General features: G+C 51.7%; 1 protein-coding gene across 2 annotated transcripts in view; it reads left to right on the top strand.

The window, feature by feature from the left end:
• The window catches only part of Zcchc14 (zinc finger CCHC-type containing 14), a 45,301-nt gene that overhangs the window by 20,326 nt on the left and 6,779 nt on the right, over window positions 1–18,196 (top strand). For both annotated transcript variants that reach the window (XM_032888084.1, XM_032888083.1), the window contains exons 2-10: window positions 1,887–2,010; window positions 7,570–7,643; window positions 12,771–12,842; window positions 14,014–14,123; window positions 14,894–14,988; window positions 15,078–15,132; window positions 15,578–15,860; window positions 17,107–17,198; window positions 17,669–17,796. In XM_032888084.1, coding sequence (XP_032743975.1) covers window positions 1,887–2,010; window positions 7,570–7,643; window positions 12,771–12,842; window positions 14,014–14,123; window positions 14,894–14,988; window positions 15,078–15,132; window positions 15,578–15,860; window positions 17,107–17,198; window positions 17,669–17,796 — 1,033 coding nt within the window. The remainder of the gene's footprint in view (window positions 1–1,886; window positions 2,011–7,569; window positions 7,644–12,770; window positions 12,843–14,013; window positions 14,124–14,893; window positions 14,989–15,077; window positions 15,133–15,577; window positions 15,861–17,106; window positions 17,199–17,668; window positions 17,797–18,196) is intronic.

The following is an 18,196-nucleotide window of genomic DNA, read 5'->3' as shown; positions in this document are numbered from 1 at the left end:
GTGGTGGTGGTGGTGTTAGGACAGGGTCTCTCTATTTAGCTCTAGCTAGCCCGGAACTCACAATGTAGGTCAGAGTGGCCTCTAATTACAGAGGTCCACCAGCCTCTGCTTCCCAAGTACTGAGATTAAAGGCATACCTCCATGCCTGGTCAAGAGTAAGCCTTCTTGGGTTGGGGATTTAGCTCAGTGGTTAGAGCGCTTGCTTAGGAAGCACAAGGCCCTGGGTTGGTCCCCAGCTCCGAAAAAAAAAAAAAAAAAAAAAAAAAAAAAAAAAAGAGTAAGCCTTCTTGACCCCAGTTTGGCCAAGTTTCTAGTGCGTGGCTATGACACTGGGTAGCAGCGTGTGCCTTCTTTATTCACATGCCACTGTCTACCTCAGCTGCAGGCCTCTGGGCCTGCCATCTGCCACCACCAGGCAGGTAACAATGGGAAGCCATGAGCAAAGAGCTAGAATTGCAGGAGCAGCTTATCCCAACTGCTTACTGCCCAGGTTCCAGGCTCTGGATCAAGAACAGCTGCTGGCTCCTCGACTTCATGGCCCATGGTGCACACACTATAGTCACTCAGTCATGGAACCTACAAGTCTTTTGCCAAGATTTAAAATGTTGAGCCTTTTCCTAATATTAGAACATTTGAGACCCTAAGACTGAATGAAAGCACTGCTATTTTCATATTTTACATCTAGTCTATTTGTGCTATAAAGTTTTCCAAAACTGATGGGGGTGGGGGGATTGAGGGTACTGCAGTCCATCTCCTTCCCAAGAGCCAGTCAGCTGACCAGGGCTTGTGGAACACGAGAAACTTCTCCTTAGGTTTAGCCATGGGGCCAGTCTCAGTCGGGATAATGAAGTTGTCGGTGTCAGTTCTCTTCCTGTGTAAAGCTTTGATGTGGTGAATCCTCCTGTATGACAGAACGTGTGTGTGTGTGGGGGGGAGTGCGGAGCGTATTTGCTCACCCCAGATAGGCAGCCTATGACAGACCAAGTACAGATACCACCAAGTCCAACTTGAGTTTTTTGGGGGGTCACTTACAGAAACATAAATGACTCAAAGACAGTTCCATCACCAAGGCCCACCCCAGCATAGGTGACAGCTCACAAACCTGGGAACCTGGAGCATACTTCATGGCCTGCAGGCAGCTCAGAAGGCTGGGGAGTGTCCTTTCCAAGTGACTCAGTTGGTTTAAACCTCTTCCAGGCAGCTTGGTCTAGGGGTCTTTGCAATTTGTTCTCTTGAGAGCTGTTTTTCCTGCCCAGCTTCACTGCTATGTCTGCTCCTTTGAGAGAATTTCCTGCTTGGCTTTCTTCCTTCTGAAAGGACTTTCAGCTTATTGTTTACTCTGGCAGAGAGGGCTGGGTCTAGTGAAATCTGCTCAGTTTCAGGGACTTCCTGAAGCTATCTTGAGTTGTTTACCTTACTGTTCAAAGAGCTTCCTCTCAGGATGGAATGTTTCACAGTCTAGGAGGAAGATATTACAGAACAGTCCTTAGAAGTGGAATTGTGAAATTCTCTTTGAGCTGTTCAAATTGTATCTGGCCACATGTGCCATTCTCTGCTTTTCTGTGGCTTTCAGAGCTCTGTGGAATTTGTCACAGGGAAACATTTAATTTGAAGCTGTAAAACAGGGTTTTGCCTTAGATGAAAGCATTCGATGCGTGCCACTGTGGCTAAGGACTGCCATTCTGGATGGTTAATGACTCTAGGTAGACAGAAGCCCAAGATCTGTGATGGGTTTGGGGAGAGGAGTAGGCTGTGAAGCCTGTCCTCCTCAGGAAGTATGCCGTGTTATGGTAGGGAAACTTGGAGCCATGTTTGTGTGTGTGACTTTCAACAAGAGACAATTGTGCAGGAAAAAAAATAAGAAGATGATATTCTTACCTCTTCAGATGGCTCCCAGAACCGAGACCCCCGTCAGCAGCATCAGCAACAGTCTGGAGAACGCATTGCATACGTCAGCACATTCCACGGAGGAGGCCCTGCCCAAAAGGCCTTTGGGAAAACATGGCAAAGGTGGGTGAGTTACGCTGGACAGTAGTGGGAGAGCCCAGGTGGGGAGTGGGGGGCGTGCGCTCCACAAAGGTGTGCGCTGTTGAGACAGGATCTTCAGGTGTCCTCACTCAGGCTGTGCTTCTGATTCTCCCAAGGAACTCGTGATCACACATCAGCAACGTGAACTTAAACTCTAGTGTTTATTAAGGGAGGAAAAAGGGTTTAAATATCTTCCGCCCCTCACACCAGAACAAGGTAAAACAAGCAGCTGGGCCGTAGAACACGTCTTTCCCAACCAAATGGGCTCCTACGTCTTCCTCCATGCTGATGTGGTGACAGGTACTCTTGTCCTCACTCACCCGGTGCCTGCCACCTTCCGAAGTGAAGTCCCACACTGCCCATGCTGCTGAACGCATTTTTAAAAAACGTAATTGGAACGTGGGTTGCTCAGTGTGGATCTGCAGCTGATGGAGTCTCACCACAGGCGTGGGTCCTTCTGACTTAATGTCCAGATCGGCTCAGGAAGCACCTGGGCAGCCGGGTATAATTTAAACTGGATGAGAGTATTGGTGAGACCAAACCTTAGCAGAGTTAGTCAGGGAGGCCTGTCCTGACTGGTCATACACTTTGAGGCTCCTGGGAGACTGCCCATGCCAAAGCCTCACAGGTGTGTCTGTGCCCTTCCTAGCTCAGAGTGGGTGGGTCCAGTGCTGGTGTCCCAGGCACCATCTCCTATCTCACAGCTGTGTCCTGTGCTGCAGTTCTAATGGCCTGCGCTCTGTACAGTGCTGTCTCTGCTCGACTTGGCTCGGTCAAAGCTCAGGGCAGTTTGCTTTCTTGCCACTATGTCACACGTGTGTCTTAAGACCATGGCACAATGGAGAGCAGTGGGTGACAGGTCCTGTAAAGCCGTTTTCCCACCCAACACTGGCTGCAAGGTGACAGTATACATGGTGCAGGTTGTTCCCAGGAGACTGCATTCCTCTGTCCCACCAGGTCTTCTCAGCACTGCTAACCCAGAATGGAGTTTGCATCTGGAGTGCAGGGCTGCCTTGCCATGAAGGCTGCTTCCCCTGTGCTGTCCCCTCCAGACCATGCAGGGCATCCACCTGTGCCACACAGTGCTTTTTCTTGAGACATAACCAAGGAGTTGTAAGGGGTGTGATCTCTTCTCTTCTCTTCTCTTCTCTTCTCTTCTCTTCTCTTCTCTTCTCTTCTCTTCTCTTCTCTTCTCTCTCCCTGTCTCACCCTCTCTCCTTTAAGGTTTATCTTATTTCATGGATATGGGTATTTTGCCAGCATGTGTGCCTGTGTGATGTGTGTATGTGTACTGCTTGTGGAGAAGGGGGCATTGGCACCCTGGGACTGGAGTGTAGACCCCTTTACACGGGGGGCTGGGAACCGAACCCAGGTCCTCTAGAAGAACAGTCTGTGTGCTAACTACTGAGAAACCTCTCCAGCCTCTGGGTATAATTTAAAATGTGGCTGTTACCTACTTCTCCCTGATTGTTATGCTTAAATGCCAAGGAGGAGAAGACTGAGCAGTGGTGGAGCACACTGCGGGCTGTCCTGTAGGAACATAGTGGAGCACACTGCGGGCCGTCCTGTAGGACCATAGTGGAGCACACTGCGGGCCGTCCTGTAGGACCATAGTGGAGCACACTGCGGGCCGTCCTGTAGGACCATAGTGGAGCACACTGCGGGCTGTCCTCTAAGGCCATAATGCTCACTCTCAGCCAGGCTAGCATCAGCCATCATCAACCAACAGGAGTTTCTTCTGTTCAGCATAGGCAGGCAAGCTAGCTCAGTTCTCAGTCCCTTTCTCATGGTCCTGTCCTCTGTCCTGGTCGTCTCTGCTGTCTTAGGAGTCTGAGAGCAGTATGATGGAACTCAGGGAATGGTCAGGCACTGGACAGCATTCCTAAAGCATCTTGTGTTCCCAGTCTCTCAGTGCTCTCAGTAACCTGGGAGCATGGAACCGAAGCCCTTATCTCTGCAGTAATACACCCCACTTTGCAGATGAGACTTAAGCCACTGGTAAGCTCCTGGGTCTGACATGAGCTGGGTCTGAGAGCCTGCCGAGATGAAGAGAAGGAAGGGTTAATGGCAGCAGTGCAGTCTCTCTCCCAGTGCTATTTCTTACCTTTCTGTGTAGGAGCAGAGGTACAGGCCTGGCCAGTGGTTGCCCTCCCTCCCTCCCAGCTCCATTCCTCCTTCCCCACTGACTATGGTTGGGAACCATTATACAGAGAGCTCATCTCAGATCCCAGTCCCTGTGCCCGTTGTTACAAGCACCAAGGGGTTAGGGGCCTACCCAAGTGCAGGTGGAAAAGGAGACACCCCTGGTGATTCACTTCTGGCAGTGGGGGGCGGGGTTCTGTGCCTGTGCACCCAGAGTTGGAGTAGCTCGTCTGTTTCTGACAAGAGTGAAGGTAGGCTGCTTCTGTTGCCTTGATTAAACTGCAGATCTGCAATATCTCAGAACTCAGGTTCTTCGTACACTTAAAAATGATGGGCTTGTTTACATGGATCAGGTCTGTAGGAAATGTACACCATCAGACAGAGTGGAGGCTCCCAGCCTGGGCAGTGTCTGGTTCTGCACCACTTCGGTTTACAGCTTCCTTATATAATGTTGTCATGGTGAAGAGCAGCTAAGAGACTGAACCAACCGCGAGAGTCTTGGGCTTTTAATAAAAATGAAACGCGGAATAAAAGCATGAGTTTTAACAAGAGGGAGTTAAGGGTGAAAGCTAACTCCTGACACATAGCCGTGTTCTCTCCTGAGTTGCTCTGGGACCACAGTGTGGAACGGATAAGAAGTCTTAGTGCTCCAGACACTCCTGGTTCTGTGTTCAGTCTCAGTGTGAGGACAGAGGCCATAGTCGAGAGCTTTGCAGTGCGTGCCTGTGCCTGGCCCACAGGCTTGTGTCACTGCACTGCTTGGCTTTTAAGTTGTTGTTGTGCGGTGCTGGAGATCAAACCCTGGGCACATTGTCTCTTAGGTCAGTGCTGTCCCATTGCTGAGCTGGCTGGTCTCAGCCTTCCTCAGCAATTCTCCTTTGAACCATAGGACATAACGACAGTAATTGAATGGCTGCTTCCTCAGTTTCCCTAAAAAACATGAGGCTGGGATGTGGGATTGAGGGACATTCCCCTCAGAGTTTCTATAGAAGGTAGGTGAGTCAGCGGAGTACACAGCGTGTGCAAGGGCGGGTCGTGTGCACCTCTCACTTTTCGGACTCCACTCCGAGCGAACATCTCACCACTTCACAGTGTAAGAGTCTGGGTTAGGAAGATGGCTCAGGGGCCAGAGTCCAAGGCTGCTCTTTGGGAGAACCCCCATCAGATGATGGCTCAAAACCATCCTAATTCCAACTGCAGGCAGTACTGTGCTCTCCTCTGACCTTTATGGACACCGGGCATACATGTGGTATACATATATAAATGCAGACAAAATATTCATACACATAAAATTAAGTAAATTTTAAAAAGCATAAATCTAAGATTGACACCCGTGTGTGCATTACCAGCTCTTGAGGTGGAGGTCAGTGCTAAAGTTCAGGTGTTGGCTGGTGGCAGCGTTAATGACTCTGGCAGTGGCAGACGCTCTGAGTGAGGTGCTCAGAGTTGCTGTGGTTCTCTGCATGCCCTGTGCAGAGCTGCCACATGTACCACAGGCTCAAATGTTGTGCACTTTGTGCCCCTAATATAGTGCCGAGGCTGCCGGGTGCTGAGGCTGCCGGGTGCTGAGGCTGCCGGGTGCTGAGGCTGCCGGCAGTAGGGCATGAGATTCATACTTAGCTTTAAAACCGTATTTCATGGTCAGTCACTGGCTGAGTCCTTGGCCGGCTCCAGAATGCGTTTATGTTCAGACAGCAAAATGGTATTTATCTACTTTGCCCATTTCCTGTCCAGCTCTGAGTCACTTCCCTTGTCCAGATGGGCTTTTCCTTTTTCCTTTCTCATGCACCCTGATGCTCTTTGGTCTGGGAACACTGGGTTCACATCGATTCTCTGGGTAGGGCAGGCCCGGGTCCTGCAGTTGCTTAAAGAAGGAGGTGGTCTAGACTGTTGTTACCAAGTCTGTGCCGAGGGTTGTTTCCTGCCGATCTCTAGCTGAAGGAGGGGCTGGAATGGCCAGGGCACCACGCTGGCCATCAGGATAGTGGCACAGCTCTTTTCCCTGTGGGCCCCTGCAGCTGACCTGGGGCTGAGTGCTCTACTGTGGTACAGCGCCTGTCCAGACAGGAACGCTCGCAGTGCAGCCACACAGAGCAGGTCTTTTGTCTGTGAGACTTGTGAGTTGTCCCTCAGCATCATACACGACTGGCATTCTGGAGGGCACTGCTCTGCTGACCAGAAGGCTGCACCTGCAGGGGGTATAAAGCCTGCGGAGTCCACCACGTGTTACTAGGGCTCATGGGGTGCTGAAATCTGCGCTATATGGAGGAGGTGGCTGTGCTCTTCCTAGTTACCTAACACAGTGGGTTGTGTGACTGTCAGCCTGTGGAAAGTGATTGCCTGGAAGAGGCCGAGTCGCTGAGTGGATCCAGCAGCAAGACTGTTGTCTGGAGGAGGAGGAGTGTGCCCAGGTAGACAGCTTGGTTGTGAGTGTGTGTTTGTCTGGAGGAGGAGGAGTGTGCCCAGGTAGACAGCTTGGTTGTGAGAGTGTGTTTGTCTGGAGGAGGAGGAGTGTGCCCAGGTAGACAGCTTGGTTGTGAGCGTGTGTTTGTCTGGAGGAGGAGGAGTGCCCAGGTAGACAGCTTGGTTGTGAGCGTGTGTTTGTCTGGAGGAGGAGGAGTGTGCCCAGGCAGAAAGCTTGGTTGTGAGCATGTGTTTGTCTGGAGGAGGAGGAGTGTGCCCAGGTAGACAGCTTGGTTGTGAGCATGTGTTTGTCTGGAGGAGGAGGAGTGTGCCCAGGTAGACAGCTTGGTTGTGAGTGTGTGTTTGTCTGGAGGAGGAGGAGTGTGCCCAGGTAGACAGCTTGGTTGTGAGCGTGTGTTTGAACTTACCTGGAAACAGTGCTTATAGTTTAATGGCGTCATTTCATTTCTGAAGAGAAAGATTTGGAACAGGAAGTAGTGATACTTTAGAGCTCTGTGGTGACAGAAAGTCTCCTTTAGACTTTTTAAAGCATCGTCTGTTCCCAGCCTTGTAATCATGCCATGCTGTGTGGGAAGCAGTGTGATTCCTCCCAGACCTTGCTGTACAGAGCTTCCATGTATGTGCCTTTGCAGCGAAGCTGGGTAACCGGGGCGGGCTTGTAGAGAGACCCTCTAAAAGAGAGCACTGGGCTTTTCATACAGCCCAGTCACCATGGAGGACACAGTCCTGCTCTTCCCAGGTGGACCCAGTTCATGACCATCTTAAAGGACTCACAGACGAGTGGTCCCACTCAAGCCCCTACACTTCCTTTCCTGGGATCTCCTTGGTATCCCTTGGTCTTGTAAGGCTGATGTAGGCACTCCTCAGGCCTGGTTCTGGCAGTCTTGTATGGGATAGCTACGTGGTACATGCCCAGCAGCCATGTATATCTCAAAGGCTTCCTTCCTCCTTATACTTCTGTATTTGTTTTTACAGTGAGTGTTGAAAAGATAGACCTGAAGGGATTGTCACACACGAAAAGTGACAGAGGCGTTGAGTGCTCCTTTGAGGTAAGATGCTGTTTTCCCCTTCTCCTTGGAGGTATCTAGAGGCACACATGTCACTTCACATACCACGGTAAAAGCTATGCTTCCTGAATAGCAATGGTGCTGTGGTGGGCTTAGAGCCTGGCTGGGGCAGGTGTCTCTAGGGTGGGCAGGGTGTTAGAGGATCCCCACCTTTTCATAGAGAGGCTAAGCTCTAGGGCCCATGAATTTAGTCCTGGTCACATGTATGGGACAGTGGCTGAACTGGCCTTCTTCCCTGGGGGAGGAGAGAGAGGGTTGTGTGACCATGGACCTTGGTCTTACACTGGGGATGTGCTCCAAAGTGACGCATCATGGAAGTGACTGAGACAGTCCTAAAGTTTCTTTTATTTCCTGTCAATGGAGTTCAAGAAGGCAGACCCAGGCCTCCGTCAGAGGCCCTGCGTGGCTGCAGGGTGTACAGTTATGGCCTTGCGGTCCGAGATGGTAGCTGGGGCTCTAGTGCTCGCACTTCCGTCCTTACTGGGGAGCGTGTGCCCGGGAGCAACCGCAAGAGTTCTGCTTACATTTTGTTGACAAGAATTCGGTGTTTTAGTCTTACTTAGCTGCATGGGAAGCTGGGAATGTATCACTTGCTTGTATTCATGATTCTCTTATTTACCTGGCATGGCAGGGTAGACATTTCTCAGACCCTGTCTTCAGACGTGGGCAGATCATGAGACTCTGCCCCAGCAGTAACGGTGAGCACACAGGAGACTCCTGTTCAGTGTTCAGACCATGTGTGAGCCAGACCTATATCGTTCAGGGGGTGCGGTGTGGTAGAACCTGTTGTGTTGTAGATGGGTCTGTTCTGAACCCAGGGAGAGCCCTTGGTGCAGGTTTTGGAGGCTGTTGACTGTGCTAACACTGCAGCACCATGAATCCGCCAAGCCCTAGTGTTGAAGGTGGTATGGGCAGCAGGTTCTAAGGGACCCGGGACATGCTGTGGTCATAGTCTACTTGGAAACTTGGGTGTCTTGTGGTATTTGAAGAGGTGATCTGTGTCATTGCTTCCATCTGTCCTGTTTTGCTCTGGTACATCTGAGAGAGATGTTCTCAGCCCAGCAGGGACTATTTGCAGAGATAAGAATGCCCGTGGAGCCATCTTGGGAGGCGGTCTTGCTTCTGCTAGTCGGACACAGGCCTGGATTACCCTGGTCCTCAGGGCAGCTACTGTGGCAGTGGGTCTGGGCTTTGGTAACATGGTGTCCAGGACTGCCCACAGCTCTCCGTGTAGTGCGGCCACCTGACCTCTTCTGGAAGGAGGAGCTCTCAGCAGAGAGGACAGGAGTAGCTGCTGCTGTGAGCTGAGGTCCCAGAGGTGAAGTGCAGCTTGTAGAGCAGGCATGCTTGGTGCCCATTGGTGACTGACCAGTGGACAAGACCACAGAGATGCTTTCTGCCCCAGAGGACTGAACTGGTCACCTCCATAGAAGACAGAGGATCAAGGAAGATAGGCTGTCTGGGAACAGACATCTGCCCTAGATCTCGCTCACAAGTGTTAACTTAGAAAGGACCAGAGACTTCTCTGGGAGTCAGATACTGAAAGGTTTCCAGAAGAGAGCTGAGAAAGCTTTGAGAAGCCAGCAGTGAAAGGCTTCTGAGTCCAGGGCTCAAATGTGCTTTCTCCAAGCTGCAGCTTGTAGGCAGGACCATTGCTGCTGTCCAGGGCTCTGAAAAGAGTGAAGAGTTGACATCCGAAGTCTACAAAGAGCTCTCAGAGCTCAGTAATGAGAACATTTGGTCAACAATAGGGCCAGACTTAGTAACACACGCCTTTAGTCCCAGCCTTGTCAGGGGCAGGGGGAGGCTGCAGTGGATCTATATGAATTCAAGGCTAGCCTGGCCTACATAGTTGCAGGCCAGCCAAGGCTATATAGTGAAACACTGTCTCAAATAAAACGGGAGGGTGAGGGGTAGGTAAAAGAAAAAAATGGGCAAAAGATTTGAATAGACAATACCAAGAAGGCAGCATGGCTGGCGGCGAGCACGTGTGGAAAGGAAAGGTGTGCCGGCAGCCTGAGTGCTGGTGCACAGTGTTAAAGAGCTCTTGCCGTGGAAAGAGCTGCCATGAAGAAGGCTGGCCACACTTGATTTTGTAGGACTGGAGTTCTGTGTGCATTTGCTCCTGGGAGTTGGGAGTGACTTCGGCACAGTGAGCAACTGACAGCTTTCAAAAGGCAAAGAAACTCCTCCGTGAGACCTTCTGAGTCCACGCCTGCTACAGAGCCTTGTTTGCTAATGCGCTCCACGGCAGATTTGTGATGCAGGGTGAATGATGTGCATCTGTCCTGGGAACCTGACGGCATTACCCAAGGGAGGGAGGGGTGCAGAGAGACACAGTGGCTCAGACTCTATATACAACTCTAGAAAATGCAAACCACTACATGGGGAAGGAGCTTACCAGAAGCTTCTGTGGAAAGGATGAGAGTCTGCTGAGGGCCTAGAGGTGATGTGCTCAGCTGTCGACGCACAAGTGTGTGGTCAGATGTTTTGGCACCCCTCTTACTCAGGTCCGTTAAAGGTGTTTGTCACCACTGTCCCAGCTTGAGGCCATTTCTAAGTATCCAGGCAAGGTGGTGCAGCCTGTACCTGACCATAGGGTGGCTGGACAACACCAGCCAGTGCTGAGCTGGCTGCTTTCCTGGATCATCCAGGTCTGCCCTCCCAGGGTTGTAGTTGTTGTCATTGTGTGCCATCCTCCCTCCAGACAGGATTCCCCTGTGTAGCCTTGGAACTTGCATCCTAGACTAGGCTGGCCTTGAACTCAGAGATCACTTACTTGCCTTTGCCTCGTGAGTACTGGTGTGTGCCAGCGCCTGGCAAGTCATCCATTTTTAACAGTGTCCGGCAGGGTCTTACGGGCTAGCCAGGCTCTACCATTTGATGCTTCCTGAGACAGCGTCTCTATTGTCGTGTCAACTGTCCTGGAGGTCTCTGCATAGACCAGCTGGCCTTAAACTCACAGAAGCCCTCTTACCACTGCCTCCCACGTGCTGGCATTACAGGAGTATGCCATCATGTCTCTACGCAGCTTTTCTGCTCTCTGGTTTGTCTGTCTGGAGGTTTACTGGGGCCTGTGCTCTCTTCTGTGACAGACCATTACCTGCCCCCATTGCCTCAGCCAAGCGCTTCCTTGTGCTCTTGGCATCAGGCCCTGAGAGTGTGGGCTGCAGCCTTCATCCTCCATGCTGGGTTCGTTAAGATGTCTGGGAGGTTGGTAGAGTAGGGGGTCTTAGGCTGTGCCTGTTCCCAGGTACCTTGTGGGCTGGCCGGGGCCTTCTGCCTAGCACACACACAGCACCTTGCTGGTATGGAAGGAAGCACGTGGCATTTTGGTGGCTCCAGACAGAGGTGGAGCTGCATGTGGGGCTGGCCTGTGCCCGTGTGGTCGCCTGCTTTGTCTTTCTTGAGTGACGTAAGAGTCAAGTCCGTCTCAGCACCGCTCTGCAGCTCTTGGAGGAAGTAGTCGGTGCTATGTGCCTCGACCCTCCTGGAGCGCCTGCTGATGGATTGGGAGGGATGGGTTCTAGGAGGTGGATGGCAGATGCCAGCTCTGATTGGGTGCGAACTGCATACAGGTCCTCTTACGTCTCCTGCCTCTGTGTGGCTGTCTTCCTCAACACCTGTGTTGAGTGGGTGGAGCGTGAGTGTGGGGCCAGAGCAGTGTTGGTCCTTGGCCAGCTGAAGTCGGGCAGCTTGGAAATTAATCCCAGTGGATCTCTGGGGCCTGCCTGGGACTCCAGCCTGTGTCTTGGCTGCAGTGAGGAACCCAGAACACACACAGGCACAGCAGTGTCACAGCAGGTTGGAGTGCGCTTTCAGCATGGCTGTCCTGCTGACCTGTTTGCCTGTAGGCTTTGTGCTTTACTCGGGTTTGATGCATCCTGTGGGATGGGTGTGGAAGAAAAGACTCCTGCTAGAAACAGGTCGCCAATCGTCTCAACATAAGACTTTGGGTGACTCGGGGTTGGGGATTTAGCTCAGTGGTAGAGCGCTTGCCTATTGAGCGCAAGGCCCTGGGTTGGTCCCCAGCTCTGAAAAAAAAATAAATAAATAAAAAGACTTTGGGTGGCTCAAGTTTTCACCTCAAATCTGGAATGTCAGGGTGGATATGGGCCACCCTCAGTGACCCGAGCTCTGTAGATTGTTAGAGGACAAGACACACTGAGGGGTCTTCCTACCAAGTGCACACGAGTCAGGATAGAAGCCATGCTTCTGCTAGCAACTGTCTCAGACTGGAGTCGCTCCACCTGTGAAGTCACTGGTCTCTCTCCATTTACTGTGGCCCTCTCAGGTCAGGGGTGAAGGTCTCAGGAATACATAGGAGATGGGATTGGAGGCTTGGCATCTTGAGCTCTTGCCTCTGTACCAGGTTGAATGTGATATGTCTCTTTTGGGCAGTGACTTGTGGCTTTTAGGCAAAATTTGTGTTTTGTATCTCCCAATCAGCCTGCTCCTCAAACCTTCTGTGCTTGCCTTTCTAAGTGGATACAGGTTTTTTACACAGACCACTCCCTGCCCCCAAGTGAAACACACATCCACCCACCCCCAGCACCACCCCACACACACACTTGCAGCAGTAGCTTCATTCAGGCTGCATAGCACTGTTGTGAACATAGGCATGTTGTAGTCAGGACTGACTGGAGAGCTCAGCCAGGGCCAGCAACTGGATGACGTCAGAAGACCATGCTGGCCACAGTGCCATGGCTTAGAGCAAGTGCCAAGTCCACAGGCATGTGCAGCTTCTGCCATCAAGTCCTGTTCACCTCCCAGACTCTGAGGGCCCAAGCCAGCCTTGGGCTCAGGTTTTTATGTAGACACAGTACCCCTGTGGCACAGACACCTGCTCCCAGATGAAGAGGCTGATTTCTGTGACTTGATGCTGTGTCCAGCATCTCATGCACTATGAGGAGGAAAACACATACTTAGTGCACATGGGCACCCACCCAGACGGCTGGTGACATCCTAGGAGTGACCCCCGGGGCCACTTGAGTTCTATGAGCGTTGTCTTCACAGCACCTCAGGCAGTAGGTACTAGCTGTGAACCCTGGACACTTAGACTCTGAATCTGCGGCATCTGTTTTTAAGGCTTGTTTATTTGTCTTTAAGGTCTTATGGTCTGATTCTTCAGTAACTTCAGTAACTAAGTCTTCTTCAGAAGTGACAGAATTTATTTCAAAGGTAAGGTGATCAAGACCTCTCAAGCAGTGAAAAGTGTCCCTCCTGCTAGCCATGACTGTCAGCAGAGAGGCTCTGGGGTCACAAGCATGAGCCACCTGTAGATGTCTCCTCACGACACTGGCAATTGTCTCCCTGACCTGTATTTTCTCGTGTCTTTGAGGTGTTTATTGGATCTTAGGCAGTATCTTTGGAAGGCGATAGAATCTGAGGAAACGGTGGTCATGTCTACAGTGGGAACTCCTCTCCCCCTGGGCCAGTGGTGAGGTCCTTGGGTCAGTCTAGGCAGGCATGGCTGGCGCTGAGACCTCTTCTCTGAAGGGCTGCCGTTTCCCGATTTTCTAACGACTGGAGGACTTTGCAGAGCCTTGCTTACCACGCAGCTCTCAACAGTGTCAGTACCAGAAGCACAGGGCTTTCTTCCTATTTGTGCCCCCTCTCTGATGGTCACCAGTGCCCATTACCTGGTGCTAGACTTTCGGTAAGGGACAGAGCAGGGTTCTCCACTATCCTGTCCTGCTCGTGGTCCTAGACACAGGGCTGTCAGGCCTGGGTTTTGGAGACGAGGCTTTGTCAGAACCCCAGCCCCTTCCTGGTGATACAGGGTCCTGCATACATGGGAGTTTCGTGTCCTTGCTCCTGGGCCAGAAGATGTTTACTCTTCTCTTCCAGAGCATTGCCTGCCTAAGAAATCGGGGGCCTTTTTTATACACTGAGCCATGAATAGTCTCCCCTAAAGGTTAAGGACCTTTGCCTTGGAGACAAAGCCCTGGGAATTTAGATCTGTCCCCAGGTACTTGTGCCACCCTCTCTGCCTCTGTATAGTGGTCGTTATGGCCCAGGGGATACATCCCTCTTACTCCGTCTATGCTGACACAGCTTCGAAGAGTCTGCTTTCCTTGGGGGCCTGGTCCCTGTTTACACTGTGGTCAGGACTGGCTCTGTGACTCACATTATGTCAGACTCAGGGGAAGTTGAGTAGACTGTAGGGCTTCGCTTGCCCGTGGTGGGATGGGTGTCGTGCATGCTAAGGTGCATGTAGAACCTTAGTAGCTGAAAAGGTCCAAACTGTCCTGCTACAGATGTTCCTGAGGCCCGTTGCCACACCTCTTGAAACAAGGCAGGCTGCTGCTGGTGTGCTGCAGAAACTAACCTCCCTTGTCCTTCCTTTCAGTTATCCCAACTCTGCCCTGAAGAGAACTTGGACAAACTCATTCCTTGCTTGGCTGGCCCAGATTCCTTCTATGTGGAGCGCAACCACGTTGATTTGGAAGCAGGCCTAAGGTACAGAAGGCTCTTGGCCAGGCGGCTGCGGCTCTTTGGTGTGGGCCCGTCCCCTACCCCAGACTATCTGTCATGAGGGTTTGAAGGATGTGGACAACCTTAGAGTAAGCTGAGGATGAGGTTACGGAATCAAACGCCATGCATGTTGCAGAGCCTTTCTCTCTGTGAGATGTATGCAGTCAGCTGTGCTGAGGGGTTAAACGCTGTTCTGTGTCAGAGTGAAGAGAGGCTCCCTGGGTCTTCACCATGCCCCACACAGTGGCACATGCCATGCTGAGACTCTCTGGTTCTGTTTCGTTGGGGTTTTTTGAGACTGAGGAAGGCCTTGCATTTGTAACCTTGCTTCTGTCTCCCAAGGCTGGGGTCACAGGTGTGCTCACTTCGTTTATGCTGTATTAGGGTGGAACCTGGGGCTGTGTATATTGGATAAACATTCTGCCACCCACGTCACAGCTGTGGCCTGGGCTGGTTCTCTAGTGTTTAAGTAGCCATGGTCCTGTCTGGGCTCTGTCACCAATGTCTTCATGTTGTGACTTGGTTCCAGCAGACTCAGGGACTCTAGGGTTCCAGTGCTTGTCACTCACTACAGAAGGCAGCAAAGGGACACGTGAAGAACTTTTCAAATTGAATGAAAGCAAGAAGTGCCAGGCTGTGGGACTTGTCTTTCTGTAATATCTCATTCTCTTGCATGGAGTTTTCAGTCTCTCAGTGTTGATTGTTTGGTGTTCCGGGTGTCATTTCACTGCTGACGCTGCTGTGCTGCTCTCCAGGTTCTTGGCTTCAATCCCGGCACACACACTGAAGCACGAGCACGTCAGGAAGTTCTTCAGTGCTTCATCTCCCTCCCAACAGCTCCAAAGTCCAAGTAAGTTTGTGGAATGGTTAAAAAGAAGTAAATAAAGTTACATTATTATCGTCTGTAAGTTTCTGTGATTCTTTCCTTCTACTTTGTAGGTCCTGGCAACCCCTCCCCTCCTAAAGTGGGCGCCATGATGGGCGTGTCTGGAAGGTTAGTGGCCCTCTTTAGCCGGCATTGTGTGTGAGCAGCTGCTCCTGGAGCTGCTTGACCTACATCTCGATTAACGCCAGGGGAGGAATTGGGTAGCAGGGATCCAGTGTTTGGCTCCCCGGTTTTACGGGTTTCTCATTGCCTACCAAGTAGCTTGTTTTAACTCACAGTCTACTGATTTCATTTTGTTCCTTGGAGGTGGCAGAACCAGGTAGCTCGGTTGGGTCTCTGGTGCACACAAACACACACAGCAGACAGGCACAGGAGTGTCCCTGTGGGCGCTGTGCTGTGAGGAGGGACGGACGTCGTGGTGGTGGTGGGACAGGACCCCGGGTGTACTGTGAGCTGAACACCAGGTGCCAGCGTGGGAGTCCTCTAACCTCCTGGTTGCCACCCGGCAGCTTTGTAAAGCAGCGCCTGCACTCCACTGTTCCCTGTCCTGCAGGCCCGTGTGTGGCGTGGCTGGCATCCCATCCTCGCAGAGCAGCACCCAGCACCACCTGCAACACTCGGCCGGTTCATCCGCTTCCCTGCCCCACTGCTCCCACACAGGAGGTGCAGGCCCAGCGCTGGCGTACCGGACCCAAGTGGACAACTCGCCCTCCATCCTGATGCCCTCTGGTCTGCAGGCCCCCCAGCCCCAGGAGCAGAATGGGATTTTAGACTGGCTTAGGAAACTGCGTTTGCACAAGTATTACCCCGTCTTTAAACAGCTTACCATGGAGAAGGTAAGATGGCTACTCCGATGTGCGTGGTGTGACTCTGGTAGCCTGTGCCCCGTCCTTATTCCCAGTGGGTCAAGTAGGCTTTAGACTCCATAGCATGGAAGGACATGGAGGTGACGGCAGAGAGGACCAGCATTTCACTCCCAGACTGCAGCCAGAACAAAGCAAAGCAGAACAAAGAAGCAGCTTTTCTAGGTGTTTCAGGTCTTGACAGACCAGGAACTCCGAGTTGAAATGGCTCCCTCCCTCAAGGTGCTGTAGGCCAGAGCTCATTCAGATACCGTTCCCTCCTCTTTAAAGCAGCTCCAATATAGCTCGTGTCAGTGTGGCCTGCCTACAGGGACACAACAGTGGGGTCAGACAGCCAAGGCCACATTTAGTGGTCGGCCCTGAGGGTGTGGCATAGTAGCTGCTCAGGAGCCATGCTGTGGTGGACAGTTTTGTCAGGATGCATGCGTGTTGGCGTTTTCACGTTTTCTAAGCCAAATGATTCCTGCACAAGGTATTTGAGGTCTCACTCCCCCTGCTGGACAGGATGACTCTTAACAGTTCCACCCATCTCAAACTCCACTTGTTAACCCTGGAGATGGAGCTTTGTAGACAGTGGAAAGCGCAGCATCTGTGCCAGTGATGCTGCTGCCGAGGGTCCATAAGTCTTAAGGACAGAAGACTTTCCTACCATTTGTCCGAATCAGTTTGGATTTTCTACTCAGAGTTACGGTGAGGGGACTGGACCCCACGCAGGCTCTGATGTGGTAAGCCAGGTGTATGGCCTTGTCCTAGGGCGTCAGGCCTGTGAGATCATCATTTCATCCGGAGAGTGCCCTGTTTCTAGATTTCTTGGATCCTCACCATGATCCTGGGATTTGCTGGGGGAAAAAAAATCTTCCAGCTTAGGCCAAGTAACTGTACTCTGTTCCGGTGTGCAGCATGGAGCAGGGTGCCCCACACTGGCTGTCCTCCACACCGAGTGTATCAGCCACCCAGAGACCAGATGCCAGCAAGACCATCTGCAGAGGGCAGGGGCAGCCTTGAGTTGTAAATGTTTAGAGGTTAAAGCTGTGTGTCCCTGCCTAGTGACTGGGCTGCAGGGTGCCTGTTAGCTATACTCTGAGAGCCTTGGGAAGTGCTGTCAGGGCCTCAGGCTTCTGTTTGCTATCCCTTTAGTCTGTTACTCTCTCAGCTTCCCGCCACTTCCAGAGTTCTTGTGGTCATCTCCGTAACTGCCTTTTTGTTTCTCTTATGCAAGTTTCTGAGCCTTACTGAAGAAGATCTGAATAAATTTGAGTCCCTCACCATGGGAGCAAAGAAAAAGCTCAAGACTCAGTTGGAGCTGGAGAAGTAAGCATGATGTCATTTGACGTATGCTGGGGTGGGGTGAACACCTTTATCCCAGCACTCAGGAGGAGGCGGACCTCTTGTTTGAGGTCAACCTGGTCTACAGAGTGAGTTTTAGGACAGCCTGGACTATACAGAGAAACCCTGTCTTGAAAAACAAAAGAAGAAAGAAAGAAATCCTTTGGTGTGTGCTTTGCTGGGCGTGGCCACAGTGCAATCCTAGTACTTAGGCTGGAGCTTGGGGATTGGATTTGAGGTAGCCTGGGCTACATAGTGAGACTGTGTCTCAAAACATCAAATCAACACAGAACGAACTGTGTTCATTTTAGTTTCTCGTGTGCCAAGTGGTGTTAGCACCTGCAGGTTTTAAAACGTCGGTGTCCAGGTTACCTTACTCCTTCCCCAGTTCTCGGGTAAGAGTCAGCATCACAAGGGTGCACCTGTCTGGAGACCACTGTGCTTGTCATTTACAGGGAGAAGTCAGAGAGACGGTGCCTCAACTCCTCAGCCCCATCCTTGGTCACCAGCAGTGGAGTGGCTCGAGTCACCCCCACCAGCCACGTGGGGCCTGTGCAGCCTGGGCGGAGCAGCCACGCTTCAGGTGTGTGAGACCTTGTAATTGAGGTGTGTGGCATGTGTACAGGCCTGATGTCGTGCGTTTTGACCTTGGAAGAATTTAGGCTTCCGGTCACTCTTGTTTTATATTTACAGGTTTCAAAAGGTAACTTTCTTTATTCTGACTCAGTAGTGTCTAGTACAGGCGAGTAACTGCATAGGTGGCCCTGGACACCAGACACGGTGCTTGGCTGAAGGCTATTTGGGTAGCAGTGTTAGATCTGAACGCTTATCCTGTAGGGGGAGCGAGATTCAGTCCAGAGAGGAATGGCTCCCCTCCACTGGGCAGGCACCCACCTTGCATGAGCCGTAAATGCCATGCAGGAAGCGCCCTGAGATGAGCAGTGCAGTGCAAACTGGGAAGGAGTCAGTTTGCACTGGACAGT

The sequence above is a fragment of the Rattus rattus genome, chromosome 17 (assembly GCF_011064425.1).
Source record: "Rattus rattus isolate New Zealand chromosome 17, Rrattus_CSIRO_v1, whole genome shotgun sequence".
Taxonomy (NCBI): Eukaryota; Metazoa; Chordata; class Mammalia; order Rodentia; family Muridae; genus Rattus; species Rattus rattus.
Note: the sequence above shows the minus strand (reverse complement) of the source record. Positions and strands in the feature narration are given on the sequence as shown.